Consider the following 20,376-nt stretch of genomic DNA (forward strand, 5'->3'; position numbering starts at 1 on the left):
TGATGGACCACCAGAAAGTACCAATGTGTAGTGATGGACCACCAGAAAGTACCAATATGTAGTGATGGACCACCAGAAAGTACCAATATGTAGTGATAGAGCACCAGAAAGTACCAATATGTAGTGATGGACCACCAGAAAGTACCAATATGTAGTGATGGACCACCAGAAAGTACCAATATGTAGTGATGGACCACCAGAAAGTACCAATATGTAGTGATAGAGCACCAGAAAGTACCAATATGTAGTGATGGACCACCAGAAAGTACCAATATGTAGTGATGGACCACCAGAAAGTACCAATATGTAGTGATAGACCACCAGAAAGTACCAATATGTAGTGATGGACCGCCAGAAAGTACCAATATGTAGTGATAGACCACCAGAAAGTACCAATATGTAGTGATGGACCACCAGAAAGTACCAATATGTAGTGATGGACCACCAGAAAGTACCAATATGTAGTGATAGACCACCAGAAAGTACCAATATGTAGTGATGGACCACCAGAAAGTACCAATATGTAGTGATGGACCACCAGAAAGTACCAATATGTAGTGATAGACCACCAGAAAGTACCAATATGTAGTGATGGACCACCAGAAAGTTGACTTTTGTTGTATTGAACTTCGACTAACCGGAATCTTTCTTTTAAACTGTAACATAATATAATATAATCTCTCTTATCAACCCTAGGCAGTAATGCACGTTTATATATCATTTATATATAAATATTTATATATATATTTATATAAGTACTTCCAACACCGTTCTAGTAGCTTGCAACTCTTGTGTTGAATAAGCTGTGAAGCACCATGGGTTAAATCTACACAAAGATCAAGTTATCTGGTTCATTTCTGTAGTTTTCATGTATATTCACTCCACTTAAGACTGCTTCCTCGTGTACTGTGGCCGCGGTCCCGAGGCTCGTGTGGACCTTTTGAGCGAGCGAGTATGGCTGGCGGTGTAACCTTCATATGAAGATAATTCTGTCACAGAGGCCGCCAGAAAGTGGGTGATGTTGCATGCAACAATGTGTTCATGAGCTCAACTTATTTTGGCGCCAGAGGACCGGGTCGCAGCGCACCTGCAGGAGACACGGACCAGAGGGGCTCATGAGGTATACAAGGTACAGGGCGTCCAGGGTCACTCAGACAATATATTCTACAACGGGAGGTAGCCAGTGGGTTGATGGGGCTGGGAGGATGAGGTGTGTGTGTGTATGGGGGGTTTTAGAGTAGGTAGAGAGGGTCGTGGCGACAAGTACTGGTGGTCCTGCGAGAGGGCGCTGGTGGAGACCCACACACACACTCATGGAAGCCTCATCCACTCCTCCAGCTCTCATAGGATGTATGAGACTTCTCTATAGCTCGCTGATAGGTATATAAACGGTCTGGGTACTCAGTAGCTATAGGAGGTTATAGTTCAAGCTCTCGCTCTATGTGTTTACCAGTTATATACTCCCAGATGTGTGCCGCTTGTCTTGTGTGTATATACTGATTGTTGCCGGCGGAGGTGGTTAGTTTATTGTGCTCCCCATACTCATCCTGTGAGCGGTAGCGCAAAAAGGATTACAGCGGGCACAAAAGGTCTTTATCAGACCACAATGGTGATTATCACATTAACAATTTCATGTATCCTAACACCTTATAATGTTAGCTAGTTCACAGACTATGATAAGACGGGGTCTCTTACCTTGTTGCTACGTCAGTCGTTCAGCACCACCACCACAGAACTGCCAGTTAGTGTATCACCTCATTGCCCCAGCTGGCCAATGAAAATTCAGAACCAGATTATCCTGTTCTTTCGACAGGGTAACCACCTCCCCCCTCACGACACTCCCTCCTGGTGGGGCAGGTGATGGAGGGTATATGGGACATACACCCTCCATCACTCGCCAGTCCTCCCTCCTCCTAGTGCTGGAGGTATAGTGCCTAGGTAGGTGTAGTGAGGTAATACTGGAACACTGAGTGTATGTGATGGGAAGCACTTCACTGTTCTACTCCTGTTGTTAATCAATCCGTCTGTTATATCAGTGTTGTTTGCCCCATACCTCCTATCATTGTGTAGCCCTCAGCATCATCCCTTCATGATCACTAATACCGGAACCTGTAGAGCAGTTGAGAGGCGGGCCCCGAGAGTTTAACCCCCCGCACATGCACAATTAGGTATTTAGGGTGGTGTGTATACCCCGGTGTAAGATAACAGCCTCGCCCGCTGCCACCACCTCCTCCTGCCCCGTCACTCTACACCGGCCACTGTGTCTTCTTCACTGTTATGTTCACTGTGATCCTTTTGTCACTTGTATCCTCTCGGCCTTCAAGCCTAGGTCTACTGCCCTAGCAATACTGTCCAAGGTGTACCGCCCTAGGTGTTGTGTCCAAGGTGTACTGCCCTAGGTGTTGTGTCCAAGGTGTACTGCCCTAGGTGTTGTGTCCAAGGTGTACTGCCCTAGGTGTTGTGTCCAAGGTGTACTGCCCTAGGTGTTGTGTCCAAGGTGTACTGCCCTAGGTGTTGTGTCCAAGGTGTACTGCCCTAGGTGTACTGTCCAAGGTGTACTGCCCTAGGTGTACTGTCCAAGGTGTACTGCCCTAGGTGTTGTGTCCAAGGTGTACTGCCCTAGGTGTACTGTCCAAGGTCTACTGCGTTAGGTGTACTGTCCAAGGTGTAGCGCCCCGTCACACACTGGCTCCGTGCCCCTCACAGTAAAGTGGTCCAGACGGGTGAGGAAGGGCCCTGCGTCAGGAGACTCCGTCAATGTCTCTCCTTGTGACGTTTAGAATTGTCAACATTACATCTGTGTCTAGCGTGTGGGTGTCCCCCCTGTGGGTGTCCCCCCTGTGGGTGTCCCCCCCTGTGGGTGTCCCCCCTGTGGGTGTCCCCCCCTGTGGGTGTCCCCCCTGTGGGTGTCTCCCCTGTGGGTGTGTCTCCCCTGTGGGTGTGTCTCCCCTGTGGGTGTCTCTCCCCTGTGGGTGTCTCTCCCCTGTGGGTGTCTCCCCTGTGGGTGTGTCTCCCCTGTGGGTGTCTCTCCCCTGTGGGTGTCTCTCCCCTGTGGGTGTCCCCCCTGTGGGTGTCCCCTGTGGGTTGTCCTGGGCCCCGCTGGTGGTGGTGGTAGTAGGGGGGTGGTTGTTGTCGTGGTGGAAGTGCTGTATATTTCGAGGTATATTATTTACCAGAGATGTACTCACCTAGTTGTGCTTGCGGGGGATGAGCTCTGGCTCCTTGGTGCCGCGGGTATGGCTATACATGTGGGCATACATCTGTGCAATGTTGTGGAGCATTGAAATGCTTCTTCGTAGCGCCAGTGAATATTAGGAGCCTTTTGCCTGAATTTACCTGAGGACTACTATCTATCTAGTGGCCTCGACGGGGACAGGAAGCCAGGGGGGAGTTTCAAAAGGTCCTCTACCTTTTTCCTAGGATTTTTTTGTCAAAAGGTTTTTGAGTTGCAGCAATTTCTTGGGAATGTGTTGACTATAATTTATAATTGTGTTTGGGGACAGGCAGGCATGTAGTATGTGTTTATGTCAAGGTTGAAGGGCGTGGTGGAGGGAAGGTATAGTGGAGGTGTAGTGGAGGGGGTGGGGAGTGGCACTAGTGTTGTGGAGCAGGAGTGAGGGAGAGAGGGAGAGAGGGAGAGAGGGAGTGAGAGAGGGAGGGAGGGAGAGAGGGAGGGAGAGAGGGAGGGCCCAGCTCATCCCTACATCAAACACGCCACACAAAAGTCTCTCTCAGACTCCAAGACACTTTGTCATCTCCCGCCACACACACACACACACACACACACACACACACACACACACACACACACACACACACACACACACACACACAGAGGCGGGGACCAAAGAGGCGGGACCAAAGAGCCAAAGCTTAACCCCCTCAAGCACAAATAGGTGAGTACATACATATTAGAGATAGAGATATATTAGAAAGAACTTTTTTAGTGTCAGAGTTGTTGACAAATGGAATGCATTAGGCAGTAATGTGGTGGAGGCTGACTCCATACACAGTTTCAAGTGTAGATATGATAGAGCCCAATAGGCTCAGGAACCTGTACACCTGTTGACTGACGGTTAAGAGGCGGGACCAAAGAGCCAGAGCTCAACCCCCGCAAGCACAATTGAGTACAATTAGGTGAGTACACAGAGTGCTCCGATGGGCAGTGGCGCTGATGGCTGTGTGGGCAGCACGCTGGGCACGTAATCATGTGACCCGAGTTCGATTCCCGGTGCCGGCGAGTAAACAAAATGGGCAGAGTTTTCGTTCTGGACTCTTAATCGGGAATTGCAGGTTCGATTCCCAAGCGGGAATCCACCCACACAAGGCCAGGCGATTAAGACTGCTGACTAGTTCAGTGGTTACCAGGGAGGAAGTTATTAAACAAATAGGAAAAAACACTAGTCAAACAGGGAGGGAGCCGGTCGGCCGAGCGGACAGCACGCTGGACTTGTGATCCCGTGGTCCCGGGTTTGATCCCAGGCGCCGGCGAGAAACAATGGGCAGAGTTTCTTTCACCCTATGCCCCTGTTACCTAGCAGTAAAATAGGTACCTGGGTGTTAGTCAGCTGTCACGGGCTGCTTCCTGGGGGGTGGAGGCCTGGTCGAGGACCGGGCCGCGGGGACACTAAAGCCCCGATATCATGTCAAGATAACCTCGAGAGGAAACAGGTCTCCATGACCGGGTAAAGTATTCCCAGCGTGTTTAAACACAGTAAATAGGAGTTTTGTGAGACCTTGTCGTGCATATTTAATAAATCAGTAGTGAGGCAGAGTGGCACGAGTCATGGAGGGCTGCCAACGTGGTGCCAGTGTCCAAGAATGGGCCACAGCTCATTTACCAGTTTACGTCGAAGAGTCGACCAATTAGCTTAACGTTTACTCAAACTTGATTGAATTGATAATCATGAGAGCCATTTGTTGTCATAAGCTCACAACCCGACATGTTTTTGAGTAATAATAATAATTACCAGTACCAGCTGGTCAATGTTGACACTGACAAGTCTGTGTGAGGAAGATCTTGGGGGGGGGGGGGGAGGGGGGTAAGGATTAGTTGGTATCTTGCGCCAAATCCAAGCATAAAGAGTTCTTACAAGAGTTCTTACATTCTTGTTCAGCCTTGTTCAGCACGCATAGCGGGCAGGTCCTTAATCTGAAATTGTCCCCAGAATACGACCCGCTAACAGTTTAACAACCTGGGGCCAGATTCACGAAGCAGTTACGCAAACACTTACGAACCTGGGGCCAGATTCACGAAGCAGTTACGCAAACACTTACGAACGTGTACATCTTTCCTCAATCTTTGACGGCTTTGGTTACATTTATTAAACAGTTTACAAGCAGGAAAACTTGCCAATCAACTGTTGTTATTGTTATAAACAGCCTCCTGGTGCTTCGGTGCTCATTAACTGTTTGATAATTGTAAACAAAGCCGCCAAAGATTGAGAAAAGATGTACAGGTTCGTAAGTGGTTGGTGTAAGTGCTTTCGTGAATCTGGCCCCAGGTACCCATTCACTGCTGGGTGAACAGAGGTATACAGCTAAGGATTGTCGCCCAATCAATCCTCCCCGGCCAGGATACGAACCCAGGCCAAAGCGCTCGTTAAGCTCGGGGCGAGTGTGCTACCACTGCACCACGGGAGGGGGGGGGGGACATAAATGTTGAAAATAAGGCAAATAGTATCCTGATATTTATTTCTATTAGTCGCCTTAATGCCTTATCAGTTTGTTTAGGTATCTAAAATATATTTATTGAAATAAAATGAGGGAGAATACAGTTTGGGGTGACATCTGCCCACATCCCAGACAAAGGGCGCTAGTTAAGCGTGTCTTGAATCCTCTCGGAGAGGAACCAGGTACCACTGAATGTTGAGTCCCACTCACAGGATGATTACCCACGATTCAGTGGGGTCCGGCTCCCCCCCACTGCTCGTTAGTACTATACACCAGCCGACTGAACCACCAGCACTTGGAGTGGGTAATAACTGGTGGGTTCCAGGCACCCTTCAAGGAAGCCGGTCGGCCGAGCGGACAGCACGCTGGACTTGTGATCCTGTGGTCCTGGGTTCGATCCCAGGCGCCGGCGAGAAACAATGGGCAGAGTTTCTTTCACCCTATGTCCCTGTTACCTAGCAGTAAAACAGGTACCTGGGTGTTAGTCAGCTGTCACGGGCTGCTTCCTGGGGGTGGAGGCCTGGTCGAGGACCGGGCCGCGGGGACACTAAAGCCCCGATATCATGTCAAGATAATCTCAAGAAACCTTGGTGCCCTCCGACCCTCCCAAGACCTGGCAACGGTCTGGTAACGTCGCAGCAACGTTGGGTCACAACGGGTTCTCAACGTTCAAGTACCTTTATTGAGACAATGGAATACATCTCGAAGGGCTAGAGTAGCTTAGGCTATTTCTATCCTCCTCAACCTTTTAATAACGTTGGAACAACCTTTAATCAACGTTAGTTTGACGTTCATTCATTGTTACGTCAAAAAATGTGCCAAGAATTTCTCCAGGGAAGGAGGGGGAAGGGGGGGGAGGTGGAAAGGATTGGAGAGGGCAGGGGGAAGGGATTGGAGGGAGAGGGGATTGGAGGGGAGGAGGGGGGAAATTTTGCTCGCACCTAAACAAATAGTTTTTTGCTGTGGTCGCAAAACGCCCCATTTTAGGCAAGCTTTAGCAACACTGACGCAACAACTCGACCAATATTACCAACATTTGTTTACTATTTTGTCCAACATTAAGTTATTCCGTTTTTTAATTACTGTAGGTGACTGGATCTCTCACCATGATGTACCACGGAGGGGTGAGGGAGGATGTTGACCACCTCCGTGTTCTAGAAGGACAATTTTTGGCCGTAGGTAGAATATACGTCAAAATGCTACGCTCTATTGGGAGACCGGGTTGGTTAACTCTATTGGTCTATTAGATGGGGGGGGGGGGGGGGGGGCAGAGTGTGGGGCCCTATATCCCCCCTACTGGCAGTCACAGCCCCCCCCCCTACTGGCAGTCACAGCCCCCCCCCCCTACTACACCTGATATTTATACCATGCCATATATATACTTTACTGACACTGGCTAATGATGTGTGTCAGACAGATGAGAGAGAGAGAGAGAGAGAGAGCGCGAGAGCGAGCTGCACTGTTAACTGCTGGGACAGTAGACTTGTCTACCCTATTACTATCCCCTGATTAACTTGCGTGTAGATAGAATTCAGAATAGAAACTAGGTAGTCTCTCTTCTACCTTCCTCCCCCCCCCCCCCCCCCCCCCCCCGCAGCGAGCACTATAGACTCACTGTTGGCCTTTATAGAATTTATATCCCTGTTATTGATCAGACATCGTGTCTTGAACGCGTACAGTCCCTGAAAGTTATTCCCCAGGGAGTAGGAACTGGTATTGCTAGTTCTATAGCACTATAGAACTATGCACAGACAGTAGCACTGTCACTTGGTGACGAGAGTAGTATGAAAGTGACAGAAAATGTGCAACACAATTAGGTATACTAATACTAGTATACTATTAAGATCAGATATACTACGACAATGTATACTCCGCTACCATCCTCATCATCATCTGGGGGTCGAGTTACAACTCCAGTTCACGTAAATACCATTGTTCATTGTTCCTTTTAAGAGCTTGTCGGATGGTTCAATGTTTTTTTTAACATAATTTCACAATAAAATTGGAAATATAATTAACAAAAAAATCCCCATGATAATTCCCACAAATGCCGGCTAAATCCTGTTCTCCTATTAACCTCCTAGGTGACTTAGAGGCATTAGGTGAAGGGAAACGGGCCAATTTCCGCTTCTATACCTCTCTGAGATTGCCTCTAGGTGTCTCAGTTGTGAGCTGAGGATGTAGACTGCTGCGCTACTGAGCGCTTAACATCATAACTTGGGACTTGGGTGAGATATGGGACCAGGTCTTGCAAGACGTCTGCAGACGAGGCGAGGCCAGTCATGCCTTAACTTTATTAATTATGACATTAGTCGGTTTCTGTCAGAGAGAGAGAGAGAGAGAGAGAGAGAGAGAGAGAGAGAGAGAGAGAGAGATCGTGTACAATGATCATTTACCTTATGGAGAGAGAATTAGAGCGTTATCAAGAGACACAGAGAGAAAGAGATAAAGCAGAAAGAGAGAGAGAAACAGGGAGAGACAGAGAGCCATAGAGCCCTTGCAACATAGTTAGTGTTGCCAACTTGTCACTCTTTTATTTTTAATTCGTGACGATGCTGGCGGCCTCCGCGGAGTCTGCTGTGAGTGGAGTTGTGTTCTAGCTGGTTGTGGTGGGTTGTAATGCACACTTGTATGCTTGTTAGGGGGAGGGGGGGAGTGCAATGTGTACAAGCATGTTTGTGGTGGTCATTAGTTGGGTTGTGTGTGGTAATGACCTAAGTGTAGTTACAGGATGAGAGCTATACGCTCCGGGTGTCCCGTCTTCCCAGTACTCTTTGTCATATAATATGTTGACCCCTGTACTCACCTATTTGTGCTTGCGAGGGTTGAACTCTGGCTCTTTGGTCCCGCCTCTCAACCGGCAATCAATAGGTGTACAGGTTCCTGAGCCTATTGTGCTCTATCATATCTACACTTGAAACTGTGTATGGAGTCAGCCTCTCCCACATCACTGCCTAATGCATTCCATTTGTCAACCACTCTAAACACTAAAAAAGTTCTTTCTAATATCTCTGTGGCTCATTTGGGCACTCAGTTTCCACCTGTGTCCCCTTGTTCGTGTGTGTGTGTGAATACACAGCTCATGTAACATAGATGAGATATACACAGGTTCTAAAATGCTTGGCAACATCGTTTTGTGAATTAAGTAATATCTTAATCATTCCAACTCATTCTTAAGACATATTTCCTAAGAATCAAGTTCATATTCCTGGAAAAGTTTGTGGCTAAGGATTAAGTTATTGACTGAAACAAAGAGTTTGTGGTAATTATTGGATGGCAGACTTTCTATAGACAAAAGGAGATTCACAAGTTCGTTTGCGAATGATGTTCTTATTCTTAAAGTATGTGTGTGGGGATATATATTGTGACAATCTCAATATATATCCCATAATGGCATATATCACACACAGAGATCACACTAACGTGATGCATCAAATGAACAAAGATTAAGACAGTGTCTGGGATGCTCCCGAACGCAGGTTCGAATCCTCGTCACGGCCCTTGTGGATTTGTTCATGGCATATATATTGTGATTTTCCTTGACCCAGATAGCACCAGCGAAATATTCAACTGCCCTGTTTGAGGACACGACCCAATATACATTTCTGAATTATTTACCGAAATCTCTGTGTGTGAAGCCTATTTCAAACGAAAAGTAGTTGTACCATTTGACTCTGGTGTTGGCTGACAACCTGGCCGACTTGTCTGCCGCCATGTTGGCAAGCCAGCGGTTGCCATATCCTGTCAACCTGGGGCCAGATTCACGAAAGCACTTACGCAAGCACTTACGAACGTGTACATCTTTCCTCAAACTTTGACGGCTTTGGTTACATTTATTAAACAGTTTACAAGCATGAAAACTTGCCATTCATCTGTTGTTATTGTTATAAACAGCCTCCTGGTGCTTCGGAGCTCATTAACTGTTTAATAATTGTAAACAAAGCCGCCAAAGATTGAGAAAAGATGGACAGGTTCGTAAGTGCTTGCGTAAGTGCTTTCGTGAATCTGGCCCCAGGGCTTTGCCAGCTAATGACAATTGTCACGATCTTTGACCTGGCGTTGCTGCTGTTAACTGCCGTCTAAACGACTGTTGTGAGGTCAACTTAAGGTCATTCATTAGCATTGTTTAGTTCGTTTATTGTTCACTCTATACCCGTCCCGTGGGAGGTAGTGGAACAAGTTACTGAAGCACATACCTGGATTATAACTGACAGCTGAGGAATGTTTGGAGAGCAGAATGTAATATATGGCTCGGACGCCGGAGTTCAGATGTGTAGGGCGAGGCCGGGGTTCAGGTGTGTAGGGCGGGGCCGGGTTCAGGTGTGTAGGGCGTGGGCCGGGTTCAGGTGTGTAGGGCGTGGGCCAGGTTCAGGTGTGTAGGGCGGGGCAGGGGTTCAGGTGTGTAGGGCGGGGCCGGGGTTCAGGTGTGTAGGGCGGGGCCGGGGTTCAGGTGTGTAGGGCGAGGCCGGGGTTCAGGTGTGTAGGGCGTGGGCCAGGTTCAGGTGTGTAGGGCGGGGCAGGGGTTCAGGTGTGTAGGGCGGGGCCGGGGTTCAGGTGTGTAGGGCGAGGCCGGGGTTCAGGTGTGTATGGCGTGGGCCAAGTTCAGGTGTGTAGGGCGGGGCAGGGGTTCAGGTGTGTAGGGCGGGGCCGGGGTTCAGGTGTGTAGGGCGAGGCCGGGGTTCAGGTGTGTAGGGCGGGGCAGGGGTTCAGGTGTGTAGGGCGGGGCAGGGGTTCAGGTGTGTAGGGCGGGGCAGGGGTTCAGGTGTGTAGGGCGGGGCAGGGGTTCAGGTGTGTAGGGCGGGGCCGGGGTTCAGGTGTGTAGGGCGTGGCCAGGATTCAGGTGTATAGCGCAGGGGTGATTGCCCTTGTCTGGGAATTAGAAGGTAGTGTTTGTATGGGGTTTAAACCATGAGTAGAGGCGTGGGAGTGTGTGTGGAAGCAGGTGTGCCGGGAGTGTGTGTGGAAGCAGGTGTGCCGGGAGTGTGTGTGGAAGCAGGTGTGGCGGCCGGAAGGAAAGTGTAAACATTTACTTTACTGCTAAACTGAATGGGAAAACTATAGGGGTAAACAAAATGCAATTTTAGAGGCGTTTTAAGAGGCAATTCTCGAAGATAGTCTTAACAAAAGCACAAAAGTATAACATTGGTCGGAGCCGGTTGGCCGAGCGGACAGCACGCTGGACTTGTGATCCTGTGGTCCTGGGTTCGATCCCAGGCGCCGGCGAGAAATAATGGGCAGAGTTTCTTTCACCCTATGCCCCTGTTACCTAGCAGTAAAATAGGTACCTGGGTGTTAGTCAGCTGTCACGGGCTGCTTCCCGAGGGTGGAGGCCTGGTCGAGGACCGGGCCGCGGGGACACTAAAGCCCCGAAATCATCTCAAGCTGATGGTGGATGCAATTTACCATATCTAAATATTATAGTATCTTTCTTAAGCAATACACTACGGGGTTAATATGGGCAACCAATATATTAGAATTGGTTTTTATCCATTTGGGAGACACTCGTAAATCTCTGAGATATAAGGAGTGCGTTAAAGAACAATGATGTTAAGGAAATTGGATTTAACATGAAGTGGGAATTTGTTTAAGAAATAAACCTATTAAAGTACCAAAATTGTCGTAAAGCCAGTTGAGTCTGGCTTTAGAAGGGTCAAAGTTGGCGGTGTGTGGAGTTATGATGACCTGAGTTTACCTGAGAGCCACTAACACTAGTGGCCTTGACGAGGATAGGAAGCCGGCGGCTTGTCGAAGACCCTTCCCTCATTTTGAGTTGATATTGTCCAGGTGTACCTTAAAAATTGACTGCTTCGGCGGGTAAACTCAGGTAATGGAGGGGTATCCAGGTAAACAGGGGGTGGGGGGCTGTTTACATATGTTTACATATGATCAATGTAGCCCCACAAGACTAATTTCTCTTTGATCGACAGACCTCGGCGCTGACGATGGCCACCTGGACCACACGACCAGCTGTGAGGGGTACAGACGCCAACTGCTGGGAGCCGACGCCGCCTCCTAGCTCTCCTCTAGCTCCTAGCTGCACCCCCAGCACCCCTCCAATGTCCCCTCACTCCCCCTGGGACGACCTTCCTCCCTCCCAGGAGGTCACTGACTCCGACCTTGATGATATGGATGATAGCGGCTTCTATGATTGGATGGGTAGGCTGTGGACACACACACACACACACACACACACACACACACACACACACACACACACACACACACATACATACATACATACATACACACACACACACACACACACACACACACACACACACACACACAATTTCCTTTGCATCAGTTAGGCAGTGATGTGGAGGCTGACTCCATACACAGTTTCAAGTGTAGATATGATAGAGCCCAGTAGGCTCAGGAACCTGTACACCTGTTGTTTGACAGTTGAGAGGCGGGACCAAAGAGCCAGAGCTCAACCCCCGCAAGCACAACTAGGTGAGTACACACACACACACACACACACACACACACACACACGCACACACAATGCCGCCACGTTCAGATATGCAGATTCTATCATTAAGATTTAAGTGGTTTAAACAAATATCGCTCAGTTTAATAACATCACATATATAGCTGTAAGCATACACGGTGATAAATCAACTTGTTAAATCATAAATATTTACATAAAATACTAATTGCGTTGAAATAAGTTTTCTTTGAATAATTAAAATAAGCACGGTGACATTTTTGAGGAAATTGTTAACCCATAATTCCTAGGTTCTTCACTAACAGCGCTCAAAAGCTTGCGAAAACAAAATACACCGACAGATAACAGGATATCAGCTGTCATCGTGTTAATCCCAGCCATGCCATGGCGTCCCAGAAAACACGGTACATGAAGGCTGTTAGGATTCATCAAGGATTTAAGCAACCACTTACGAAACTTATACATCTGAGGTAAACAAACGCATTGCTAGACATATAGCATTATTGATCAAATTACAAATACAAAATATTTATTCAGGTAAGGTACATACATACAAGGTGAAATACAAAAGTTGATGGATTTATAGATAGAACTAGTACATACAATGCCTAAAGCCACTATTACGCAAAGCGTTTCGGGCAGTAAATTATTAAATTATACTAGTTACATCCTGCAATAATTCCAAGCCATGAAATATTCAATAAACGTAAATACAGTTTAAGCAATTTCTATTCACTATTACAAAAAGCAAACTCCATTTGAATTAAAGCTAGAAATACAGAAAGTAAGAAAGTACATTACACCGACCTGTAAACATGTGGGTCACAGCTGATCTGCCAGTCACCAAAACAATAACAGTCAAGCGAGCATCTATCCGGTACAACAACAACTCCAGCCAGATACGATAGATACAACACTCTTATTAGAACATCTTTCCTAAATTATATGCAGGCGATGAGTCACAATAACGTGGCTGAAGAATGTTGACCAGACCAACTTTCTACATCAACTTTGACCAACAACAAGTTGGTCAACTTTCCTAAATCATGTTTTTTTTTTTACGTTATTAAACGTTTGAGCTCCGAAGCTCTATGAGGTTGTTTATAACAATAACGTTGGGCTATAAAGTTTCGAAGCTCTTAAACTTCTTAATTCATGTAAGCAATGTCGCTATTATTAAGGAAAGATGTACAAGTTTCGTAAGTGGTTACCTAAATGCTTCATGAATCCTGATAAATTCTCAGTTCACCTTACACGAACGCAGCTTATTTCTGCTTCCCCAGGCCATGCAAGGCCGCTATTTCCATCATTTTATGTTTTATTACCCAGCAATTATTATTATTTATTATTTTTACTGCCAGTATTTTGGAAGTCTTCCCACTCGAGCGTCGACTGAGACGTTCGCGTAATTGGAGGAGTGTTCGGGCAGGATCTGTTTACCTTCTAGATGAGCGCGGATACTGCATCCTTTACACAAATATTTCTCTATCATTTTGCTAGTAGAAACTTACCTATTCAATATTTATAGAATAAAGCATTTTAGTATATTATTAACAAAAAAGTTGTAAAAGGAATAATAAATGTTTTTTATTAGTAAAATCTGAACAAAAAACGGTGAGCCTTTTGGGTAGTCATTTGCATGGACAGAAATGGAGCAGCCTGATACAAATTTTTTTTATTATATTTAGTGTTTAGGCCATTATGGTTGCAGGGAACATTGTAGATATTACATGTGGAGTTGTGGGTTTCTGTGGGCATGACATGTGGAATTATAGGTTGATGTAGGCATGATATGTGGTTATAGGTTGATGTTGGCATGACATGTGGAGTTATCTAGCTGTAAGCATTACATGTGGAGTTATAGGTTGGTGTAGGCATGGCATGTGTAGTTATATATTGTTAGTATCACTGTAATGTTGAATATTGGTTAAATTATAATTTGATGATTGACCGGATTGTTGTTGGTTTATGGATCGTGATATAAGACAAATCATTGTTCTTGGTGTGAAATCTTGACGAGGTATGCAGCTATGATAAGATAATGTGACCTTACGAGCAAAAGTGAGATTTTTAGGGCTAGGCTTGAGAATGGGTCTCGGTGACAACATATGTGCAATATTGATTGTTCGACTCAATACCAGTCAACCAATCACATCTTGAAACATGTCACTTGCTTCCTATTAAACATAACACAGAATGAATGAAACATGCTGAAAGCCTACTGGCCTATACGAGGCAGCCTATTATACATAACACAGAATGAATGAATCATGCTGAAAGCCTATCTATATCCACCCAAACTCATATATTTATCTAACTTATGCTAAAACAATCCCACGTATAACGTTAGCCAGTAATTTGTTCCATATATCACCAACCCTGTTCCCAAACCCAGGTATTTGGGTGTGGGTGGGACAAGGGTTGATATACGCGGCGTAAGAGTTGGGACTTAACAGAAGCCTGCGTCGACAGAGTCCCAGATGGCGGCCACGGGTGAGATGTCAGTGGTAGAGCGACTCAAGTACCTGCTGGACACTGGGCAGTTCGCCGACGTCAACATCAGGGTGGGACAGGGCAACAACGCCACTGTCTTCAAGGTAAATTCCGCCGCCACCTACCTTGAAAGAATAATTATAGCTTCCTTTACAAAGTATCCATTCCTTTCTTAATGTGCTTCCATAAACTTAATGGTTTATCTGTTATATTAGCCTGAGCGACACTTAAGTTAATGTCTACTTCCCGGAAATTAATCCAGAGACTTAATTGTCATCTTAATTGCTGGTGTTCGCCAGGCGCACCGTCTTCTGCTGGCAACGGCGAGTCAACCGCTGTACCGCCTAGTGTACCAGGTGTGTCCCTCTCCGGGGCCCAACGACGTCACTACCATCAGAGTCACTGACATGACCCCACAGGACTTCGAGTACATCCTCAAGTGAGTCACTCATCACTAACCAATCACCGTTCACCCTTTGACTAGATTTACAAGTGTAACAAGTTCTAAACAATGAAGATCAAATGTTAATATTAAATGTTTGTGTTACAGATACATCTACACTGACCAGATAGACTGTAAGAACATCAGCGTGGCCTTCGAACTGCTCCGAGCGAGCAGGAAATGGGGGCTTGCCGGCCTGGGGATAAAATCTTTAACATATCTTGAAGAATTCGTCGACAACTTCGAACCTACAAACGAGGAGAAGAAAACGAACCTCTTCGATCTCCTGGTGCTGTCGGAGGAGACGCTGAACGAAATGAGCGAGAAGTGCTGGCAGATCTTGACCAAGCATGCCAATACTATCATCCCGTGTGAAGGGTTCCTTAACTTGAACCAGCCTATGGTCAAGAAGGTGATCTGCCACAAGGATATAAAGTTCGAAAACCAGCTGAAGCTGTTCGAAGCGATCAGAGACTGGGGTCTGCGATACATAGAGAAACATAACCTGAAGATGATGCAGTTGGGAACGGTAGTCGAGGAGCTCATCAAGGTCATCGACTTCGAGAGAATCACCGACGCAGACTTCATCAACACCGTTCTCACCTCGGAGTGTCTGGGCAAAGCTGAGGTCATCGCGTTCTTCATGACTCACGGCCTCGAGATCCCCAGGAACCTCGACTTCAACAATAACAAACAGGTCTCTGGTATTCTGTTGGGTTTACATGTGGTACTCTTGTACGTCAATGGTTTATGCTGCCGTGTTAGACCTAGTTTTTTATATCTTAATAGTTCCACTTAACCGTATTGTCGTTTGGTATTCTGATAGTCACGCTTAATCCAGAACTTATGTTGCCATGGTGGATTCACCTTTACTGTCTCGGCTGGTTCATACTCTGTGAAGATCGCAGTTCTTCCCACTATACAAATATGAGGGCAGGAAAGCGGATTAATTTAATGTTCAGCTTATTGGAGTTAATTCGTTGAGGCGAATTTTTACATAAGAAATATTTAAAAACCAATTCATGGAGTCGCAGCGTGGCATAGAGCCTTTGAGCACGTGAATATACTCTTATAGACAGACAATTGAGTCTAACCAGCTTATTATTATTATTATTATTTTAACTAAAAGCCAATATGTAATGCATGTTAGTTGCTTTATTAGTGTTACATATTTGTTACTTATACGGGCATCTTAGTGTCGTATGATTCATACAAGCTCCTTAGTGTTGTATACTTTATACAGACATCTTAGTGTTGTATACTTTATAAAGGCCCATTAGAGTATGTGTCAATAGCTTCTTAGAATTTTTTTATTAAATACCGCAATGATGACAACTAATTCTTCTTGTATTTGATGTTTAGAATTTGCTGTTAGTGATAGTCTGAATTTTTGCGTATATAATTTTGGCGTATTTTGAATATCTTTTAATCCAAAATGTTTTAATCCAAATTAACAAGACCATTATGGATTTTATGCTAAACTGGTTGTTTCTCTTTTTTTTTTTTGCTTCTTCCTCTTTCTGTTTCTGTTGTTCGTCCTTTCCCTTTTCCCTGCTTCTGGTCTCCCATATTATTATTGAGTGTACCCTCTTCCCTTCCATTTTCTGTCTGTTGACATTATCTCCCTTTATCTTCCTTGTTTCCTCAATTTTATGTTCGAAGTGACTCCTTCCTTGTACTGTTCTTATTCCTCGTCCTATTCCTTATATTTTCTGTTAATGTTAACCTTGTTTCTTTGTGGCTATGTCCCCCATTTCCCTTGTGGCATGTCCCCCCTCTAACGGAAAACCACGTACCCATCCCCTTGTGGCTATGTCCTGTGTAACCATATCTGTCTCCCTGTTGTTGCCGCTGACTGCGTGGTCATTTCCCTCCCTTGCTGTGTGTGGTTACGTCCCACACCACCTTCCCCTCTGTGGTTAGACCTTCCTGCCCTGTAGCTGCCCTTCTGGTTGTGGTTCTGTGCCACGTCAGACGTCGAGGGGCGGGCGAAGAAGAGGCCGGGAGCTCCTCACCACCACGGCAACAATCACCATTCCCGCCTGGCCACGGTGAACGAAACTTTGTCCAAAGTACGTAGAGGGCGCCGCGGGCGTGTTGTCTGGCGGCGCGGACGCCGTAGAGTTCCCGCCCTACACATGACGTAACCACAACATTGCGGCAATGTTATTACGTTTGTATAACGTCAAAATATGGTTGTGGTTACGTTTTGTGTTTGTTGTGATGCAGAGGTCAGGTTGATGCAGCAGCCTGTTAGTGGTGCCAGTATAACAACGCCTGTGTCACCCAGGTTCACATACACACTCACGCACCCACGGTGCCTCAAGAACTGATCCAACCTCTTACGAAACCTATACATCTTTCCCCAATAATGGCAGCTTTGTTTGCATTTATTGAACAGTTTATGGGCTCCGAAGCACAAGTAGGTTGTTTATAATAATAATAACCTTGGGTTGTAAAGTTTCCAAGCTCGTAAACTGATTAATATAAACAAAGTTTAAGGGAAGATGTAGAGGTTTCGTAAGAGGTTGCAGCGTAAATGCTTGATGACTCCGTCTTGGCCTAGAGTAATATGGTGACATTTGCACCCGTGTCTTATGCAAATCTTAATGTCAATCGCCGATAAGACCTGTTGCCACCGGCGTTGTTGTAAGTGGTGTTTGGGGGTCATTACTAGCAGACAAATTCCCGAGTAACGTTGGATCAAAACGTTTTGTCAACGTTAGATGATCAACGTTAATTCATTGTTACAGCAATGGCCAGTTCTGGCCGAGGTTATTGTTGTTACTGAAGATGAGGGAGTTTGGCCGCTTGGTTCAGTAGTCTAAATAGTGAGAATATTGCTAGTTAGTGCTAATTAGTGAAGCATAGCACAGTCTGGTGTGGCACAGTATGTCCCTGAGGTGTGGCCCTATGTCCACTTAACATATAACACACCCACAACAAGGCCATCTAAAAATTACAGATTATATAAAAATTATATTTTTTATGTAAAAATTATATTTTTATGTAAAAATTATATTTATGTAAAAATTATATTTTTATATAAAAATTATTAAATTTTAATAATTTGTATATATAAAAATATAAACTTTAATTTTAGATGACTTTATTGTGGGTTAAGCTTATCATTGATGTGTTAAGTGCATAAAAAGGCCGTGAACGAGTGCTTATTTGAGTGGATGTTATCGTGGATGTGGTCTTGCTTTGGGCGTGTGTGTGTGTGTATATATATACAAGTTTATGTGGGTGTTGGGAGGAGTGAGCATGGCGTGGGAGTCCCACCGGGTGTATGGGAGCGGTTCAGGGCGCCGTGGGACCACAGTTCCTCCACCAGCCAAGATCTCTAACTATCTCCTCCCACAGATCTGCTCCCTGACGCAGAACGGGTCGCTCTTGGAGTTCCGGAAGGTGTGTCGCTTCCGGAAAGGCTACAGGTGCCCCCAGAAAGAGGTGAGAACGCCCGCGTCATACACAGGTGTAGGGAGATGCCCACAGATGTCAGGTAACATCTACAGGTGTAATAGGACGTCCACAGGTTTAGGGAGACGTTCACTGGTGTAGGGGGACACCCATGGTGTAAGGGAAGGTCTGCAGGTGTAAGGAGACGTCTGTAGGAGTAAGGAGACGTCCACAGGTCTAGGGAAACGTCCACATGTGTAGGGAAACATCCACAGGTGCAAGGAGACGTCCACAGGTGCAAGGAGACTGTTAAGAATTACTAGTCTGATATGTGGGGGTCTAGTATTATGGAGTAGGGTCAGCAGTTAGAATTAAGATGTATCTCAAGTATGGGAGATCATAAAGGCCCGGCCCCCAATAAGATATAAACAGTGTTAACTAATTGGCTACAAGACAATGTCAGCCTAGAGGTAGATCATGATCTTCTACACAGGAAGAATGGCTACTCCTTTAAAACTAACTTATTTATTAAACCCTCTTAACAACCCCCCATATACATTCACAACAATAATTACTTTATCACACTATCTTACGTTCACAGTCTCCGTGGTGTAGTGGTAAGACACTCGCCTGGCGTTCCGCGAGCGCTATGTCATGGGTTCGTATCCTGGCCGGGGAGGATTTACTGGGCGCAATTCCTTAACTGTAGCCTCTGTTTAACGCAACAGTAAAATGTGTACTTGGATGAAAAAACGATTCTTCGCGGCAGGGGATAGTATTCCAGGGACCATAGGATTAAGGACTTGCCCGAAACGCTACGCGTACTAGTGGCTCTACAAGAATGTAACAACTCTTGTATATATCTAAAAAAAAAAAGCCACATAAGCAGGATACAAGGTTTTACAAAGCACAAGCTAGGGTAAAGTCTACTAGTGAAGAACTTGAAGCTTGAGGCAGCTTAGGGTAGTGAGCCCACCCTAACATAACACTTAGGGGTGCCCAAAACACTGGCAAATACTACCCAAGGTCTACACAAGTCTTACAATTCCAGAGTTGGCACGATTATATACAAAGTACTTATCTTAGTGGTTACAGGAACTTAGGGTAAGGGAAAGAAGTAGAAGGAAGGGTAGAGGGGTGCAGAGCAACTCAGTAGAGATGTCGACACCACGAACGCCAGCCAGAGAAGGAGGACTCGTCTCCAGTTTCAGGTTCCTCCAGCTGACTCACTGCCGGCCGACTACTCGGCTAATCGTACAGCAGCCCTATATCCAAGTTTACTCAGATCTACTTTACTAATACTTTCTAATCATTTGTAAACATAGTTGATGCCTATTTTATTAATTAATAATCAACCACAAGCTCTGTGAGAAACAAGAATCGTCTTACGTCTGGCAGGGAAGATACAAACAGACACACGTCGACAAGCGCATCAAATAATATAAGGTAGTTTATTTAGCTCAATTTGACCTCTGGTTTCCAACTGAGGAACCCAGGCTCGTAACAGAGACGTCCACAGGTGCAAGGAGACGTCCACAGGTGCAAGGAGATGTCCACAGGTGTAAAAAAGACGTCCACAGGTGTAGGGAAACGTATACAGATGTAGGCAGATGTCTGCAGCTGACCTAGCACCTCCCAGCTTACCTAGCACCTCCCAGCTCACCCAGCACCTCCCCCGGCAGATCTACCAGGAGCACGAGGTGAGGTTCCGGGTGGACAAGAACATCCGGTTGCTGGGTGTTGGCTTCGGCTTCCTCTTCAGCTGTACGGACATGGGCATCAACGTCCACTGCCAGGGACCCTGGGAGACCCACCAGTGGTCCGACATCACACAGGTGAGACACCACACGTGTGGGACATACACACACATGTATCAGCATACATATAAATGTAACATTCTGTATGTTGTCTGAAGCCA

At 46.0% G+C, this 20,376-nt stretch overlaps 2 protein-coding genes across 8 annotated transcripts in view; one reads left to right on the top strand and one right to left on the bottom strand.

Moving 5' to 3' along the window:
• The window catches only part of LOC123774394 (prokineticin Bm8-d), a 28,075-nt gene extending 15,094 nt beyond the window's left edge, over positions 1-12,981 (bottom strand). Inside the window, exon 1 of one of the 2 annotated variants that reach the window (XM_069307815.1) lies at positions 12,929-12,981. The gene's annotated coding sequence lies outside the window, so the exon portion shown is untranslated. Of the gene's footprint in view, positions 1-1,695; positions 1,776-12,928 lie in introns of those variants that run through there. The other variant, XM_045768632.2, reaches the window with a different exon arrangement.
• Positions 1-20,376, top strand: part of LOC123774393 (serine-rich adhesin for platelets) — a 29,492-nt gene that overhangs the window by 3,104 nt on the left and 6,012 nt on the right. For 2 of the 6 annotated variants that reach the window (XM_069307814.1, XM_045768626.2), the window contains 7 exons: positions 11,601-11,829; positions 14,594-14,718; positions 14,914-15,053; positions 15,165-15,753; positions 16,997-17,128; positions 18,423-18,509; positions 20,141-20,293. In XM_069307814.1, the coding sequence (XP_069163915.1) occupies positions 11,616-11,829; positions 14,594-14,718; positions 14,914-15,053; positions 15,165-15,753; positions 16,997-17,128; positions 18,423-18,509; positions 20,141-20,293 (1,440 nt within the window). In that variant the 5' untranslated portion in view covers positions 11,601-11,615. Of the gene's footprint in view, positions 1-1,850; positions 1,939-11,600; positions 11,830-14,593; positions 14,719-14,913; positions 15,054-15,164; positions 15,754-16,996; positions 17,129-18,422; positions 18,510-20,140; positions 20,294-20,376 lie in introns of those variants that run through there. The other 4 variants (XM_045768627.2, XM_045768630.2, XM_045768629.2 and 1 more) reach the window with 4 other exon arrangements.

The sequence above is a fragment of the Procambarus clarkii genome, chromosome 61 (assembly GCF_040958095.1).
Source record: "Procambarus clarkii isolate CNS0578487 chromosome 61, FALCON_Pclarkii_2.0, whole genome shotgun sequence".
Lineage (NCBI taxonomy): Eukaryota > Metazoa > Arthropoda > Malacostraca > Decapoda > Cambaridae > Procambarus > Procambarus clarkii.